The sequence below is a fragment of the Neurospora hispaniola genome (genome assembly GCF_033458365.1).
Source record: "Neurospora hispaniola strain FGSC 10403 chromosome Unknown B0T23scaffold_5, whole genome shotgun sequence".
Lineage (NCBI taxonomy): Eukaryota > Fungi > Ascomycota > Sordariomycetes > Sordariales > Sordariaceae > Neurospora > Neurospora hispaniola.
In genome coordinates this window covers 2,950,922-2,968,027 of record NW_026944410.1, presented here as the reverse complement: position 1 = coordinate 2,968,027, position 17,106 = coordinate 2,950,922, and the positions used below count along the sequence as shown (strand labels likewise).

General features: G+C 53.6%; 5 protein-coding genes across 5 annotated transcripts; 3 read left to right on the top strand and 2 right to left on the bottom strand.

Moving 5' to 3' along the window:
- The first annotated feature begins 812 nt into the window (after positions 1-812).
- B0T23DRAFT_172795 (transcription factor Tfb4-domain-containing protein) lies at positions 813-2,431 on the top strand. The gene has a single exon (XM_062832943.1). The coding sequence runs from the start codon at positions 930-932 to the stop codon at positions 2,247-2,249; it is 1,320 nt and encodes a 439-aa protein (XP_062692091.1). The 5' UTR covers positions 813-929; the 3' UTR covers positions 2,250-2,431.
- On the bottom strand, positions 2,432-4,689 carry B0T23DRAFT_172794 (uncharacterized protein). Its single transcript, XM_062832942.1, has 2 exons — positions 4,131-4,689; positions 2,432-3,875 (listed from the first exon to the last, which is right to left on the bottom strand). The coding sequence occupies exons 1-2, from the start codon at positions 4,300-4,302 to the stop codon at positions 2,614-2,616; spliced, it is 1,434 nt and encodes a 477-aa protein (XP_062692090.1). The 5' UTR covers positions 4,303-4,689; the 3' UTR covers positions 2,432-2,613.
- Positions 4,690-7,443: 2,754 nt separating this feature from the next.
- On the top strand, positions 7,444-10,993 carry B0T23DRAFT_172772 (uncharacterized protein). Its single transcript, XM_062832941.1, has 2 exons — positions 7,444-10,291; positions 10,359-10,993. Exons 1-2 carry the CDS (start codon positions 7,711-7,713, stop codon positions 10,940-10,942), a joined length of 3,165 nt encoding a protein of 1,054 aa, XP_062692089.1. The 5' UTR covers positions 7,444-7,710; the 3' UTR covers positions 10,943-10,993.
- A 939-nt stretch (positions 10,994-11,932) lies between these two features.
- On the top strand, positions 11,933-13,479 carry B0T23DRAFT_360697 (cell-cycle control medial ring component). Its single transcript, XM_062836264.1, has 2 exons — positions 11,933-12,301; positions 12,439-13,479. Exons 1-2 carry the CDS (start codon positions 12,188-12,190, stop codon positions 13,165-13,167), a joined length of 843 nt encoding a protein of 280 aa, XP_062692088.1. The 5' UTR covers positions 11,933-12,187; the 3' UTR covers positions 13,168-13,479.
- A 439-nt stretch (positions 13,480-13,918) lies between these two features.
- Positions 13,919-16,034, bottom strand: B0T23DRAFT_382746 (uncharacterized protein). Its single transcript, XM_062837350.1, has 6 exons — positions 15,909-16,034; positions 15,661-15,784; positions 15,553-15,563; positions 15,015-15,201; positions 14,508-14,630; positions 13,919-14,406 (listed from the first exon to the last, which is right to left on the bottom strand). Exons 2-6 carry the CDS (start codon positions 15,661-15,663, stop codon positions 14,266-14,268), a joined length of 465 nt encoding a protein of 154 aa, XP_062692087.1. The 5' UTR covers positions 15,664-15,784; positions 15,909-16,034; the 3' UTR covers positions 13,919-14,265.
- Positions 16,035-17,106: the final 1,072 nt, after the last annotated feature.

Genomic DNA, 17,106 nt, shown 5'->3' with positions numbered 1-17,106 from the left:
GCCATATGCCTTCAACGTAAAGCTGTCGTCACCGGGGTAACCCCTAACCCAAAAAAAGTCCGATTTTCGACTTGGGCAGACCGAGGACACCTTGAATTGCACAGCTGGTGACTCTAAGCCACTCTCGATTGAATGTCTTGCGCCATCCTTCTCAAGGAAATCCTCGTTCGATATGTGAAGAAACCGAAAAGGGAACATGTGACGGTGCGGATGGATCAAAAGGAAGAGATGCCCTCGCTGTTGGTGTCGAAAGTTATGCACGCTTGCGTGTTCATCACCCGGCTGTTTTGGTGGTAATGCTGGGGTCGTTGAACGAAATCGGACACAGCAGGAAGAGAAGAATAAGATGAAAGATGAAGGACATGTTCGGATGAAGGTGATATCATTGTACATAGAAGAGTTAGGATATTCTAACCAATAGGAAAGCGAGAGTTGGACTAAAACTGTATGTTGAACTGCATGTTGATGCTTTAACTGCATATCTCTTGACCACCAAGGAAAATGCCGGTAATCTGCATTATCGGGTATCACGTGGTAGCGTGTGCACTTGGACCAGGATCCTTTGGCCTTCACTTGTATCGCGTTTCGCTTGCAACCCCAAAACCGTTATCGCATTTCTCCGTTACGTTATCGCATCTGCAGTGTTCTCGACGAGAAAGTCCTCTTGCGCGCGTCAATCCTATTCAGCAGACATAACCAATCCAGACAACAACTATAACGAATACCACACAACAGAGCGCCCGCTTAGCTATCCTGCCATCTCTCCATCCAGCATCTAGACGAGCTTCCTACGAGCACCAGCGCACCGAGTATCGCGGCGACAAAAGGCCTACGTCATGTACACCAACTGCCTTCGATCCACGCTATAGCTCTACAACACACACAACCCCGAAGCGAGTTGAGGCTGTCCCTGCCAGATCATCGTCAAGATGACGGTCCAGGACGCCGTCGACGCCTCCGAACACTACGAAATCTACAACACCGATGATATCCCCTCCCTTTATACCATAATCATCGACACCAACCCACGCGCCTGGGCCGCCCTGAACGATGTCCTTCCACTCACGAAAGCGCTCGCCAACATTCTAATATTTGTCAACTCCCACTTAGCCTTCAATAACTCCAACCAAGTAGCTCTCATAGCATCACATACGAACCGGGCAGTGTGGCTCTACCCAACAGCACCCGACCAGAACCCCGGCCGACAACCGCAAAATCCAAACGAAGACGTCGAAATGCGCGACGCCTCCTTCACAAGTAAACAACAATCTCCACCGCCCGCAAACAAATACCCCCTCTTCGCCCAAATCGAGCGCTCCCTCCTCTCCTCCCTGCGATCTCTCATAACCGACACCACAGCCGAGGACATCACCTCTACAACCACCACCCAGATTTCCGGCGCCCTGACCCTCGCCCTCGCGCACATCAACAAAACCGCCCTCCTCTTCGCCCCCTCCAACTCCACCACCGGTCCAACTCCCTCCTCCGCAGGCGGCAAGTCCTCCGTCTCCACAACCTCCGGCGCCGGCCCAGGCGGCGGCAACGCAGCCTCCCTCCCTGGCATCGGCGGTGGCGGTCTCGCAGGCCTGCACGCCCGCATCCTGGTGGTCAGCGTAAGCGACAGCTCCCCCTCGCAGTACATCCCGACCATGAACGCCGTGTTCGCGGCGGCGCACGCGCGCATCGCTATCGACACGCTGGCGCTGCGGGGTAGTGCAACCTTCTTGCAGCAGGCGAGCTACATCACGCGCGGCACGTTTATACGGGCGCAGGAGCCGAGGGGACTGTTGCAGTACTTGATGTTTGGGTTTGGAAGCGGGAGCGCGCCACAGGGGTTGGCGGCGGCGGGGAACCAGCGGTCTCAGCAGCAGCATGGAGGAAATAAGGGGAAAGAGGACAAGGCGAGCGAGAAGGCCGTTGGCGCCGCGGCTAAGGGAGGGGCCAAGCATGGAGGCCAGAAGTTCCTGGGGAGTAATGCCAGCGTGGCGGATCTCTTGGTCACGCCTAGTGCGGACTCGGTGGATTTCCGGGCGGCGTGTTTCTGTCATCGGAACGTGATTGATACGGGGTTTGTGTGCAGTATCTGCTTGAGCATCTTTTGCGAGGTGCCCGAGGGTGGGGAGTGTTTGACGTGCGGGACCAAGTTGGCGTTGGGGAACTATGGGAAGAGGTTACCTGTGCTGCCTTCAAAGGCTGCAGCTGCTTCCGGAGGAGGGCAAGCGAATGGGAAAGGGACGATGCTGAAATAAGTCTTCAGCGAGTTATGGAATAGAGTGAAGAAGTAACTGATGGTGGATGTTGTTTTGTCCCTGGCCGGGGAAGCAGTCAGTCAGGAGGCTGGTTAGAGACTGGGAGGTGGTAAAGCCACAAGATTGCCCGTGGGATGTCTACCGAAAGCGGACAAAAAGGCTTGGAAAACTATATATACACATAGAGTCTGACATGCAGTGCTAATACCCATAAAACAGCTTTTGTTTTGCAAACATCAACTTTACTGGACATGGATTGCCACTGTAGGATTCAGTCATCGACACCTCTCATCAAAGACATGTCTAATTATCATCCATCGTTATATCACGCTCCCCCAACTCGCGTTCAACGTACACCGTCCGCTCACAACTCATCATCAGACTCCGTCTCACTCCCCTCATCCACTGCAGCAGCAGCAGCAGGTTGAGACGCTCTCGTAGCCGTCGCCCCCGCCCTCTTTGTATGAGAAATGGGCGTTGGCGTCTCCTTTCCCTTTCCTTTTTCTACAACAGCAGCCGTCGTCTTTTTCCGAGGGGTTGTCGTCGTTGTCGAGGATGCCGCTGCCGTGCGTTGTCGTCTAGCAGGCGGCGGTGAAGGAGGCGGCACATCAAGATCCTTCTCCCCGGCTTCTACAGTCCCATCCTCCTCATCGGGCTCACTGGCTGTTTCGTCATCGTCGTGGTCTGGGGTATTGCGGTCAGATGTCTTATTGAGGACCTCATCTTCGTCCTCGTCGTTATCAGTGACGTCCTCATGGTCGAGGGTCTTGCTAGAGGATGATTGTCCCATGGTGGCCGTCTTTGATGAAGGTTCCGGCTCTGATTCTAGCTCAGGTACCGGCTCGTCGACATCCATCCTTTCGAATTTTGCGTGGTCGTCATCGTCGTCATCGTCTGATGATGGTACGTCCTTTGCAGCCTTTCGTTTTCCTGGTCTAGAGACACGGGCGGTTCTTGTGTTTGTCCTTGCTTTCGCTGATCCTGTTCCGCGTCCTCCTGCTCCTATCCTGCCGATCTTGGCACCACCCTCTTCTTCCTCATTCTCCTCATTCAATTGACTTTCCGTTACGTTAACTTTGGACTTACTCCTCGCACTCTCAATCATCCCCGACAACCTCTCTCGCGAACCTGACCTTGGTCTTGCTCTACTGCTCAAAGCCTGCTGCTGCTGACGAATCTTGGCCTTCTTCTCATTAAGCAGCGCCCTGAACTTCTGCAACAGCTCGGTCTCCTGCTCAACCTTGGACTGCGTGAGTTCCTCCAACTGCTTCTTCAGGTCAGCCACACGGGCCTTGAGATACGCGACCTGCGCGGCGGAGGTGGACAGGGAAGTGAGTGCGGTTTGACGGGAGATGGCGAGTTGCGAACACCAGTCGAAGAGCTGGATCTCGGAGGAAGGGGAGTGAACGAGGGTTAGGGCACCAAGTCGTTGGTTGATGCCGGCTACGCGGCGACGGATGGTGATGGTGATGGACTTTTTCTTGCCCCGGGTTTCTACTTGGGCACCGGCTTCGATGCCTTCTACTGGCGAGGCGGTTATGAAGAGGGAGGATAGGATGGATTGCCATTCTGTGGGGGAGCAGGCGGAGCTGCTGGCGCGGAGGTCGTTAATGTGGTCATGTTTTACTGCAGGTGTATGTGTTAGTTAGTCGACGGGCCCGGATCATGTAATTTCCCCTTAACCGAGGTTTGTTTCTTTTACAAGTGTCACTATAACAGATGGCACGCATCACGGCTTGGTGGTGACTGCTTGAGGTGATGCACCGACATGAGCATAGCAGGGTAAATGCCCCTGCATAATGCCATGCCGCGGAGATAATGGGCGCATAAAGGCCTTGGAATAAAGCAGCAAAAATAACGACAAGATTCCGGGGGACTTACGCGTGAGCGCATACGGTTCTTCACCCTCCGTAGCAATTATTCTGAGATTCAGCGGTTTCAATCCCCTCGCGGATGACCCTCCCGAGTGGACCACCTCGCCCAGGATGCAGTCATCCTCCTGATCGGTATCGGTCCGGGGGATACGGATAATCGTGGATGAAGATGAAGTCATCCTTGCGTGGCTTGCACAATAAAGTGTTTTGAGTGAGACTTGTTGTGATAATGTGAAAAAAGTGGGATGGAGATGATGGTATTTTGGGGGCAAAGACGGGATCGCCGTTTCGTGATGCAGGCTGCGTGTGTGCCAACGTCACGATCCGCGATCCGCGTTGCCGCCGCCTTGGTCCGATGGTCGTTGGGGCTCCCGTCCAGGTTCTGCCCTATGAGTGGATTAATCAACCCAATTTGGACGAGCACAAGCGGATGGTCAACCAAGCTCAGATGAAACAAGAGCTGATGGGAGTTTTGCGCTTGTGAATGCACGTAATGGTCTCAGAAGAGTACAGCACTACTGTAGGTATAAGCCACCGTTTGAAACCCTTTGACTTGGGGAGCGGATGGTGGCGATCGTAACGGAGTCGGACGTCACGAAGCGAGGTGTGATGGTGTTGACGGTGAGCGACAGAAACGGAGGGCGGTTGGCACTCCAGCCTGCGGCACTCTGCACTGACGGCCCGTACCCAGCAATCCTCGAGTAATGGTAGGATGCGGGGAAGTGGAAACAGGCAGCTGAGCTGCACGAAATGAACGGGAGCGCGTGTTAAAGCTGAGTGCTGTCTGTTCTTGGAAAGGAAACACTTGACTGGGGCTCAGCTAGACGGGAGCGAGTCGTTGATGACGGTCGGGTAGCACCGTTTGCCGTGCCAAATGTCGTCAAGAAGATGTCTCGAAAGAAACAGTTCCGGTGTGCGCAGCCGAAACAGGGAGGATGTTGCGTGTTTGCGAGGTCAACGGACAATACAAATTAATATCATATGTGAACTGTCTTTCTGTAGTGTAGGCAACAGCACCAAACAACTCCATTGACTATCGATTGGATCATGGTTCTGTTGGTGCGGTTCAGTTGAAGTCCAACAAGGCAGCAGTGCCTTTGTAGGGTAAACTACTAGTGTAAGAAACAGAACTTAGCCACCAAGCCATTCGTCGCCCTGGACTGGATATCACAGCGAATGAGAGTTTCAAGACATGCCCGGCCATCGTCAATCACACTTCAAGGGAAGTGCAGTTGAAGAATCAAGCCAATTGCCAAAAGAGGACAAGAGGGGAGACTGAGAGCAGCAATCAATCGGGGGCGCCATGCAAGAAATCACATTAGCGGCCGGCCGGCAACACGCAGAAGCACCTGGCAGTGCGGGGGTCCCGATTTCAGTTCGCGTTCCTGACGTACCAGTTACATACATAAGTAGGTAACGAGATTGTTAATTACAGTCTCCGGAAAGAAAAGAAGATTAGGTACATCAGTCGTCATATGTTACGGTAATGACATTGACGTTGTAGTGTGTTCTCACCGGCTGTAGTGTAATAATGGACCTCAGCTGAGTCTAAATATATCCATGACATTGGGGCATTGCTCGTCCAGCTTGTATCGACTTGTAAATTCCCATACATCTCAGCGAGATGGTCGAGAAACTGAAGAGACATCGATTAGGAGCACTGACCACTGATGAGTGACCACTCATCATCCACATTGATCGCGGAGCCGGCTGGGTGGTTGACAGATTGGCTGCTAGGTAGCGTTTCGCACGAACACTGTCTGTCAATCGAAGCGTGCCCCTTGTCCTTGCAAGGTCCCGCTCCCTGCCACCTCAAAAAAATAAATAAAAAAAATAAAGAAGCCATGGCCATGCCATGCCATGCACGATGCAAAACGGACCAAACACGCTTGCAAACCAGCCAAAACACACCCGAGCCACCCTACCACCCAACCCCGTTCTGCGCATGCTTTGTCCGCTTGGCACTTTATGGTCCTTTTCGGTGCGTGGTTGCCCACCCAGGGTACCTACCTAGGTTGCAGGAGGCCGGCTGTTTGGTCGTAGGTGGTTAGAGGCCCTGTTACAGTAGTGTAAAGGCTACCTACAGAGGCCTGCGCTACCTAACCCTGCGCTAAATTCTCAGCTCTTAGTGTCATGTACACTTGTCTGCACTAACCCTGGGCTGGCAAGTGAGGTTGCCTTGGTTTGGAAAGCTTGGCTCCGCGCATTGGACGTTTCGGCGCCTGTTCCAAACCTTGGGCGGCGTCACCCACCCACGCAGCCACGCGCATCCAGGGCACCAGCCAGGCACAAGGCCAGCTCAGGGCCACCTTCCATCTCTTTTTTTCCCCTTCGATGCCCCACTCCCCTGGCCCTCCAGTCCATCCAGGTCTCCAGTCTCCACTCCCCGACCACTCGTGCTTCTTCTCGACCACTGCGATCTCACGACCACCACGACCGCGACAGACCCTGGACCATCCCGACTGCACGACTGCGGTTCCCTGCTCCCGTTGACTCTTCCAGCCACGCCATTCACTCATTCATTCATTCATTCAGTCACTTTCATTCATTTCGTTCGTTCAATTCAGGACGGGCATTCCAGTCCAGGCGGCGGGCACTGGGCGCTCTCGCTATTGTGCCACTCATTCAGTCCCGTCTGCGTGCATGCCCCAGCCTTCCGTTTCTCTGTCTCAACCAATTCCTCAGTTTCATTCTTCACAATCCCGCGCCCACCCAACAACAATCTCTTGTACCTCAGCTACCTACACAAACCTGCCACCCACCTGTTGAACCTGAACCGCGCTACGGATTTCCTCCCTTTCGACACTAGGAAAGAAACAGCAGCAGATTCGTGCATTTCTCCAAGAGGTTATCCATCGCAATTAGTCGTTGGCCCACTCGACCAAGGTTTCCTACGACGGCAGTTATCCATACACACGCGCCGCATCCGTCTATCCATAATACAACATTTACCCGATTCTGGTACTTTACCAATTCGCTCACGGAACTTGCTTCTTGCTCGCCCCTCATTCTGTCAGATCCTGTTTGTCCCATCTGAACTTTGCCACACCTGAGCAGCAACGACAACAGAACTGAACAAGGCCCCCAACAACCAAAACAAACAAGATCCAGTCCCACATCGTGAACCGACATTTCACACAACCCATACGCCCACGACCCGCCAACCTCGCCCTTTCCATCATCTTCATCCACCGTTCCCGCCCTGCATCCCGACACCAACGCCCTGGTCGCACTCGTGCCAACGCTAATCACTCTGCTCATCCCGGCTGCTTGGAACATCACCCGATAGGCATTCCAACTTCGGATCAACAAGGATTCGGCCGTCGCATCGCTCGTGTAAAGGGGGTCCAGGTGGAATCCTCGCTAGGGCTTTGGGATAGTGATCGGCGGGCCCCAGGGTCTTGGGTGACGACTATGAATCCTCACCACTGACTAGATCGCTGTCGTCACTCCACGTCGCAAAACGTCCCCATTTACACCAGAGGAGCCTTCCCGTTGCGACACCCCCCCGATACCACCACCAATACCCTTTGACCGCACATCACAGCGTGGACCTTGCCCTGCAGGACCAGCCGACACCGCCGGCAATGGAGACCTTACGGCTACAGACTCGGCCACCGGTCGAAGACGATATCGAAAACTGGGACGATGACGACTTCCTTATCGAGGGCGACGACTTCACCATTCACAGCCACTCCACCGCGGCCAACGCTCATCCCCATCGCCGCGATTCTCACTCGTCCTTCAGGTCAGATTTCGAATCCATCCATGGAGAGGAGGAAAGGCAGGTCCACCTGCCAGGCGACGATGAAAAGTCAACGCTGGACGCCCTAGCTGCCGCCGAGAGGGCTGGCATTCCATTACCGAAAAACGTATCTCCCTCAGCCCTTATGGGAGGCACCATCAAGAGACTTGGTGGGAGGAAAATCAGAAAGATTATTCAGGAGGACTGGGTTGATGATTTGGAGTTCCCTTCCGATGCCGGCCAGTTGCAAATCAAGAAGCGGGATAGTTCGCAATTCCCAGAGGCGATACGGCAGGTTAGCGGCTCGTTCCAGCCACATACTCAACCCCCGCGCAGAACCAGCGGCTCCTTCTCAGGTCGCCTGGAGCCTGTGCGGAAAATCAGCGGGTCGTTCGGCCGTCCAGAGGCCATGCGCAAAGCGAGTAACACGTTCCCAAGCCGTGCCTTGGCCCCACAGAAACTCACCGTCAAGCCTATGGACGTAGTCCAGGTCAGGAAGGTATCCCGCCCGTCGCTTACTTCGACTGGCCTTATCGACATAGAACGCTTTCGGGACAAGGATGATGACAATGATTTCTTTGGGGATGGGACTGAGACTATCAAAGTGAAGAAGAGGCGCAATACCCTAAAGCCCATCACCTTTTTAACACCCGCTACTCCTCTAAAGGTCACTCCGGATGAAGACGACTTCGAACACGATTTTGAGCTCCCGATGGACGGGACGCTTAGACTCTCGAATCGAAGAGAGACCCCCAAGCTTCCGACCCTCAACACCTCGGATGACTTCGAGTGGGGCGAAGGGAGTCTTGGAACTCGTTTCGGCGGTACCCGTCGCGACCATGCCTTCTCAACCTCATCCGTGTCAGCCTTTAGCCCTAGCATAGCAAGCTCTACTGTAGCAGAAAGTGAAGACGAATTTGATGGCATCATCCTGCCCCCGGGACCACTCAACTGGGAGGAGAGATTGCACCGTCGCCGGCAAAGCAGGTCTTCGGAACGGATTCGGGAAGAACCAGTCATTGTGGAAAGAGTCCAAAAGAAAGACAGAGAGGAGCAAGAAGACTTCCTCTCTGGACTGGATATTGGCGATGGGGAGGTATTCGACTCCAAGAAGTTGACTCTACATCGTAACATCAAGGTCAAGGACACTAGAGGCGATAGCCCAAATCGACCCAAAGCTTCAGTGGCCCTCAAGTTCACCAATAAGCCCGTGGCTGCTTCTCGTCTTCCACGACCTATGGGATCGATGGGGTCGTTAGTGAGCCATGAGCGAACCCAAACACAGTCCTCGCTCGAGCCTGTGTCTGAGACGGGAGAAGCAGATACGAGGAGCTCTTCAAGACGATCACTGACGCGCTCGGGACATCATTCGCAGGCTTCTATCTCAAGTGTCATGTCCTCAGGGACATCGCAGCCCGCGCCGTCTACAACAACCACACGTAGGAACATGGCACAGAAGACAACTACGACATCACAAAAGGTTGAGCCCACCACTACAAATGCTCAGCTTCTCCGCATGAAGCGTTCGATGCCTGGTCTTCGGCCTCAAAGCCAGACACGATCATCAACAACACGCAACTACGAGCGCCCCCCATCGCGGACCGAGGCAACCCGGGCGCAAAGTTCTGTGCGACCAAAAACACCAGTGGAGCGAGTGCGAAATATGGAAAGCACTGTCACTACAGGCCGGAAGGGCTCTGTCCCCTCGGTTGCCCCTTTCTTGCCGGCGGGAGCATCGGCATCCCAATCGTACAATGTCAATTCCACCAGAAATACACGAAACCTCCGTCGACATGACTCTGAGGGCGGTATCGAGTATCGGCCTACCTCCCGAGGAACCTACTCCCGGGCCTCCAACAAGCGCTCGCCCAGCCCGCGCAAGCACAGATCCGTCGATTTCTTGGCTGCCGAAGGCAACTGGAAGCAGCTTAACAAGCCGTTCCGGGTTAGGAACTTTGGAGATGGCCACGAACTGGACGGATTTGATGATCTTCCCACTTCCACCCAGGCGGAGGCCAAGTATTTGAGGCAACCTGTTAACACTGGACCCAAGGCCCAAGCCCGGAATAGGCTTTACCAGAACATCGCCCCCAACGACCGAAACAACGTTACGCCCTCGCCTCCCGTCACGTCGCGGTCCCCGGCCCGGTTTAACGATTCCAACGTCCCCAGTTTCGCTCGTGATACCGCCGCGAGCCGGAGAGCCCGGGAATCCTGTCTGGCCCAGCGCAACGTTTCTGGACAACTTGCTCCACTCACGGCCCAACGGGTTGCGCAGCTGTCAACCAACAGAGGTAACCTTCACCAACCAACCCCATCAGCACCACCCCAGGCGACCATGAAGTCTTCCAGGAAGCTGCGCAAAACTCCCCAGCAGAAGCCGCACCTCATCTCAAACTTGAATCCTCCAAAGGACTCAAAGAGTGAGTGCCTGTAAAAAATGAAAACTTGGTGTTGTAGAACATATCGATGCTAACTTTGTTTGTTTAGTTGTCAAGGGCATGTGCTACAACCCAGAGACATTTCGGTGGGAAGGGAACGATAATGTGTTGCGAGCATTTGAGGCACCAGCATCGTCACCATCGACGGCGTCAGTCAAGGTACAACATGCCGTGCGCGAGAGGGAGAGCGCGACGCCGCGCCCGGCTCTGATCACCAACATTGGGACGACCAAGGGCGTCCAGGTGGTCAAGGGGATGGTGTTTGATCCACAGAATATGTGCTGGCTCAAGTTGGGTCCACAAAACGACAAGGCAGCAGAGCGGGAACGGTCAAAAAACGGGTCAGTCTCGGAGGCGATGGATGACGAGGACGACGTGTTCAAGGACATCCCCGACTTGGAGGACCACACAATCACCTCCACGGACGGGGGTAGCGGCAGGACCAGCGACGTCAAGGATGACTGGCTGGTTGGCGAGGAGTTTGATGTCGGGCCAGAGTTTGTGCGTCGGCAGCGTGAGGAGGAAGAAAGGTGGAGGAAGAAGTGTCAGGCGTGGGCGACGGGGAGGTCGCAGCGTGGCGAGGCGTGGAAATGGGCTATTCGTGATATTGTCAAAGGGACAGTGGAAAACTAAAGGATACCCCCTTTTTTCTTTGTCGGTCGGTTCGGTTAGGTTGGGTTGGTATTTTGTCTATCGTGCAATTGGCATGCGGTCGGTCGTCAGGCGGTTGGCGGTCAAGGGAAAGGGTTTTTTTTTACGATGCTATGATGACTCTTTTCTCTCTTATTCTCATTTCTTTCCATACCCGATATGACCTTTTTTCTTCTCGCTTCTTCGTCCGTCTTCGATGGGGTTTCACAACCATATCTAGTATAATTGTGGGTGATGCTGAGAATAAGCCCTGTGAATTGGGAGGCTACACCAGCACTGACGTTGTAAGACTACAGCTGTATATTGTACTATAGTACTGGGAAGGGGGGGGTGGGGGATGACAAGACTATTGAACGGTGGGATGAGTGGCGGGTTGCGGAAGCGCATGAGGAAGAGAAGGGTACGTGGTAGTGGCCTAGTAAGATGATGTTAGATGGTGAGAAGACAAAGGACACGTGAAGGGGACGGATATGAGCAAAGAGGCAGGCCATAGCCATCAAAGGTATGGATGGATTGGCTGGATGAGGTTGAAAGACAACGGCATATAATGGCAAGCACTGGGCGACCAGCATTGCTTTGACATCTACACTTAGTTGTTTCTGAAATATCATCAATTAAAATCGATGGCGGCAGTTACTTGACTGCGAGGCTACCGTACCCTATGAGAGATTTTAGTCAAGAATTGTGAAGTGGGATGAATAACGTGAGCACAACTGTCAAACGGCTTCTGTCATAAGAGCTCCCATCCTTGAAGCATTAACAGGAACAGAAAGAGCTACCCTTGTTCGGACCAAGTGAGCGCTGCGTCAGTTGCAAACCACAGGTCACAGGCTGGAAGTCAAGAGAAGCATCTCCGATAAGATAAGAAAGCTTTGACCCCACTTTCATCTCCTCCCCCTGTCCGCTAGGCCCCGCCCCGGTCCCCGTCGCCGTCACAGAGGGGAGCTTGTGGCAGGAGCACTGACGTTGTCCGATAGGTACTAGCAACACCAAGCGTAAGTAACACCAACAACCACCTCGAGAGAGATCCATTACAACCCGTTGCGTCGGAATCATACACGCACCAAAGAATTATCGGTCGGTCGTCACCATCACGACAAACACCAACAGCTGAAAGACAGCAGCTTTGCGCGCTACCAGAAGCTCCAGGGCTTGTTGCGAGACAATCCTTAACAACACCATTCCTACGTGCGAATCGCAACAGCTACTTGCTGCCCGCCCATCACAATGGCCACCGAAGTAGCCTTCGCCAAAACCTTCTTGGCTATCTTGGACACCAAGCCGACCAAGATCTCGGCCGACCACGTTGAAGACCCCAGGACCTATCCTGCCAGTACTCCTGTGAGTTTTTTTTGTTGTCTTTAGTAACCTACGTCACCTCTTCCCCCCCTTCCATCCCCCTCCTAGTATCCCTTCGACAAACCCATCATATCAACACCAGTGAGCTAACTCTCTTCTTTTTTTTTTTCCACAAACAGTTCATCCTCCCGCACCACCCCTCCCTCCGCCCCTTCCGCAAGCCATCTTCTCGGCCCGCTCCCGCTCCGGGCTCAACCCCCGCCTCCGCCGCTTCCACCGGCACCAGCACCTCAACCACCCCTGGCGCCGCTACCCCATCCTCGGGCGACGCCGCAGCAGCAGCAGTGGTAGTCCACATCCGTTCCGCCCGTAACCCCACCCTCTCCCTCTCCCTCCCGACTCCTCAACCGCTCGCCACCACTTCGATCCTCGACATCAAGACGTTCGTTTCCCAAGAGACAGGCATGCCAGTGGAGAAATTGAAGGTCTTGTTTAACAAGAAACCTGTGGGCGACGTCAAGTCTCTGAAGGAGGTTCTTTCTGGTTCAGTACCGGAGGGAGGGGGAGAACTAGAGCTTAGTCTGATGGTGATGGGTGGGCAAGCGACGTTTGATTCAGCAGAGGCGAAAGCGGCGAGGGAGGCTAGGTTGGCTGCTAAGGCCGATGTGAATGCAAGTGAAACAAAGGTGGAGGTGTCGGAGTCGCCCGAGGTGGAGATGAAGGATGCTACACAGGAAAGTAAAGAGGCAGCGGCAGGACCAGTAGCGCAAGGACTCAGTGGTCCGGCGGTGCTGGAGACGGAAGAGTTCTGGGAGGATCTGAAGGGTTATTTGCAGCAGCGGATAAGGGACGAGAAGACGGCGGAGGAGGTGGTGGGTAGGTTTAGGGGGGCTTGGAGTGGGAAGTAAGTAGTAGTAGTAGTAGATTCTTTGGGTTGGTTACAGTTAGTCCGCCACGGCATCAGTATTCATGAGTTCGAGGAAGGAGAGACGTGAAATGACGAGAAGCCGTGGATACTTGGAGAGAGATAATGGATGGCTAAAGGATTTCCTAGGAGTGCTGATGAAGTAGGACGCTGTGAAGTGAATTGTTGAATTGATGTCGAGGATCGGTTAGGATGACTAGCAAATAATTACTCTTTTAACGACACTGATGAAAGGAGTACTTTGAAGAGACATGAAGTGATAAAGGGGAAGTGGTCAAGATGTGAGTGGAAATTGAAGTGATGATTGTGATAATGTGATGAAGCGATGAATGAGTGAGGTGATCAATCCGATGTTCAAGCAATAAGGCTGTCCACTGTAACTGAAGAGAGCTAAAGTTTCTTAAAAGAGCCAACCGATGTGCGCTCCTGGGGCATAAACTGCTACAAAAAATACACCTTCTACTTTGCAAACACCGGTGATTATAGCGATGTAGTGAAAATATATGTGGGTTTGTACAGATCAACATGTTCACGAAGTCCCACCCTGTCTTCAGATCTGCTACTCTTAACATAGATCTATCGGTTTATCCCCGATAAGATTTACGGGGGGAGACACGTTATTACCTTGAGGTGGGCGGGCTCTCCCAAGGTACGAAAAAACAAACGAAGAATGCTGTTGACAAAGTTGCAGAGCTAGACCGGGAACGTCAAGGTAGGTATTCGACTTTTTCATTCATAGACTCGACCTTGGTAGCGTACCTAGACATCGGCATTAGAAACTGAACTCCTCGCAAGTGTAAACAGAGCAGAACATTTGACATCTCCAAACTAACGTGAATAGTAACATAAAAGTAAAGTAAGTTGAGGAGAGGCGGTGGTAGTCTGGATGTGGTAAATGGTATTTGGGAAGTACAAAATAAGTAGCGTGTGGTTTATATTGTCATTACAACAACGCCGACAGCGACAGCAACATAAGGGACACCATCTTTCGACTATGTTCGCAACGCGCAACAACATCAACAACAACTCATCTCTCTTCTCTTCTCGTCTCTCTCTGTTCTTAATATGATTATGGAAAAATCTATGCGGCAGTACCCTTGCTCACGGTCTTGATAATCTGTTCGTACTCGATGTCGTCCTGCTCGTTGGCCTGGAGCTCGACAGCGATACCGCTGAGAGAGCGCTTGAGGGCCTCCTTGGAAGAGGCGTAGACCATCTTGGACTGTTTATTTTTGGCGGGGAGAGTCAGTAAGCTTGGGTTGCTCGCTTCGGGAAATATATATTCTAAAAAAAAGTCGGAAGAAAGCAAAAAGATGAACGCACCTTGATGCCAGCATCATCGGGGGACCAGGCGATAAAGGTCACCTTGTTGCGGGAACCCTCGCCAGAAGCAAGCTTGTACTCGAAATCGTAGACGGCATATCGGGGACCCTTGCTGATGGCGCCCTGTAACGGTTGTGGTTCATTAGCGATCGGCGCTCTCCCGAAGATAATCATGTTCCTCCGTTCGATCAAGTCCACAGAACATGCCACGACAGGGGGTTGACATGTCTTGGCAGTCCCCTGTGTCTAACCGCCTTTTTGTGAAAGAACCCCTCAATCCCAAGACCCCTCCTCCCGTCCTCCCCCTTTTTGTCCTTTCCAGGCAGGAGAATAAACAAGACAAGTATTTGCCCGCGATGGAAAGGGACTATAAGAGTGAGGATGGGCAGGTAGGAGGTAGTGGTATCGAGGGTCCGTATAGTTCTCTTTCGCATTCTGGGCTGGATTGGGCTGGGAGTTGGTTGCGACACTGGCAGCAACCAGTCACCAGGGAAAGAAAGGACCTACAGTAGCGCTCTTAGTCTGGGCGTTGACGAGCTTCTCGCGGAACTCGTCGTAGTTCTCGGTGGCGCCCTCGCTGGTGCTCTCAATGACAATCTCCTTGAAGTCGTCCGAAAGCTTGTAGATGATGTACCTGAGCTGACGGGACATCAGCTTGTCGAAAGCCCTCCGGCACTCGGGGTCGACCTGAACTCTGTAGAGTGACGCAAGCAGAGTACGTTAGCCATTCTGAGTTCTTCCATGTATTGCGTGTTGTCGATGCTGTTGTTGCTGTCTTTTGCGGGTCCCGCTCCCCATGTCCCAGCGCGCTAGCTACCCGCCGCCAGATGCAACTCTGTCGCTGCTGCGTGATATAGGATGGAGGGATCTCGAGATAATGGGCTGGTTGCATCGCGGCAACGGACGGGCAACGGGCGGGCAAGGCGGCGATAGGGTAGCGTCAAGTTATTGCGGTTCCTGAATCCATCGGTGAGGATGATCCAGGGGCAGGCAAGCAAAATGGCGGGGAGGGGGGCAGGATGTAGCAAGTTCATGGAGGACTAACCCAGATTGAGACTGCGACAAGGCAAAGAAGTCAGCGACATGTTGCACAGCAGAGTGCGGGGGGCGGCGCGCGTTGGGAAAGGGGGGAGGGCAGGAGAGAATGATTTACCATGATGTCAGGTTGTGATGTGGTGGTTTTGTAAAAGTGTTCTTGTCAAAAAGTCGACGACGATGGGTGAATCGATCGCGAGAATGGGGGGGCGAGCGTTATATGTGGAGAGGGGAGCCGAAAGCTGGATGGCGCGGGAAGGTTGTCAGTCAGTCGGGTCGGGTCAGCACAACAGGGACGGACGGTAGAAAAGGCAGTCGGGGGGCGGAGCGAGGCGAGGGGTAGCAACATGGAAATGGAACTCGAACTGGAAAAGGCGGCGGCAAGGGGACTGGAACTGTAAACTGGAGCACACGGCGGCAAGGCTACAACTCGGTCAAGCTAACCTCGCTGGCGATTATACGTACGTACAATTAGGTAGGAAGAGGGCTATGGGATGGTTCCGTTGTATGTAAAAGGTAGAGAACCGGGAGTTGTCAACACGAGGAAGCAAGGACGGGGACGGGGGACGGAGACCGGGAAGAGAGCTTTTGGGAAGAGACCTGAACTTGAATGTTGGGAGCCTGACGCGAAAGGAGCGAGGGGTTCCATTCCCGGGCGCCGTCAGCCAGCAGCCAGGCAGAGAGAGGCCAGGGCGCCGACGAATGCCACCATTCGTTGACCACACAACTACTATTCTAAGCACCGGCCCGCCACTGGGCAGTGGATGGGCACCTCGCTGCCAATCTGACCCTCTAATCTGCTCCAACACAACACCACAGCTCCAACATCAGCCCCAGTCCCCCTTCACAAAGCAGGGCAGCTGCTGGCCAGTGAACAGCATTGTGGACTCCTCCGTCCCGTCCGTCACTTTGGGTGTGGGCTCCCACCTAACAGGCGGACGGAGAGGGACGGTGCAGAGTGGATCCCGCTCGACGTCGATACCAGTGGTACGTACCCTCAAAGTGAACGATGCCGGCGTGATACCTAGTAGTGTAGGTAGTTCCCATGCCTGCCTACCTTCCATAGAGAGTAAATAGGAGAGCTTCCATTGTGCGTTCATCAGCCATGTACACTTGGTTCTTCTGTCACAGCGAGGTGATTTGCGTCTTTCACGAGCTCGCAAAAGCTGTGATGAACTGATGATACCGACCAGAGCAGGGGTGGCCGGCGTGAACGACGAACAACACGGGAAGCTCTCGATGAGATTACGTTTCACCACCAGGGAAATGAGTACGTCGTCTTTTACACTGGCTCTCGACAGTCACCTCCCTCAACGCGCGTTTATCGTTCTCGGTAATCGAAAGGATTTGTAGCCGCCAGGCATCAGTGGGTAGTTACCTGTTGGATCTTGAAATTACAGAAGTGAAAACGGTAGAGGTAATGAAACTGGATGGAGGCTGGATGGAGAGGTTGAGGTGGATGTCGATGGAGGGGGGGAGCCTCCGCCTGGATGGAATCCTTATGAGATGGTGGGGTTGCTTGGTGTTCCGTCGACAGTCAGGTCCGTCTTCAACAACTGGGCTG

What these genes read in the sequence shown, in the direction of transcription:
- B0T23DRAFT_172795 (XM_062832943.1), top strand. Translation starts at nt 930, where the DNA reads ATGACGGTCCAGGACGCCGTCGACGCCTCCGAACACTACGAAATCTAC.
- B0T23DRAFT_172794 (XM_062832942.1), bottom strand. Translation starts at nt 4,302, where the DNA reads ATGACTTCATCTTCATCCACGATTATCCGTATCCCCCGGACCGATACC. An exon ending in AGAACCGTATGCGCTCACGC is followed by an intron (nt 3,876 to 4,130) that starts GTAAGTCCCCCG and finishes ATACACCTGCAG; the next exon opens with TAAAACATGACCACATTAAC.
- B0T23DRAFT_172772 (XM_062832941.1), top strand. Translation starts at nt 7,711, where the DNA reads ATGGAGACCTTACGGCTACAGACTCGGCCACCGGTCGAAGACGATATC. An exon ending in TCCTCCAAAGGACTCAAAGA is followed by an intron (nt 10,292 to 10,358) that starts GTGAGTGCCTGT and finishes TTGTTTGTTTAG; the next exon opens with TTGTCAAGGGCATGTGCTAC.
- B0T23DRAFT_360697 (XM_062836264.1), top strand. Translation starts at nt 12,188, where the DNA reads ATGGCCACCGAAGTAGCCTTCGCCAAAACCTTCTTGGCTATCTTGGAC. An exon ending in CCTATCCTGCCAGTACTCCT is followed by an intron (nt 12,302 to 12,438) that starts GTGAGTTTTTTT and finishes TTCCACAAACAG; the next exon opens with TTCATCCTCCCGCACCACCC.
- B0T23DRAFT_382746 (XM_062837350.1), bottom strand. An exon ending in CCCAGACTAAGAGCGCTACT is followed by an intron (nt 14,631 to 15,014) that starts GTAGGTCCTTTC and finishes CAACCGTTACAG; the next exon opens with GGCGCCATCAGCAAGGGTCC. An exon ending in CCGATGATGCTGGCATCAAG is followed by an intron (nt 14,407 to 14,507) that starts GTGCGTTCATCT and finishes AAAAATAAACAG; the next exon opens with TCCAAGATGGTCTACGCCTC.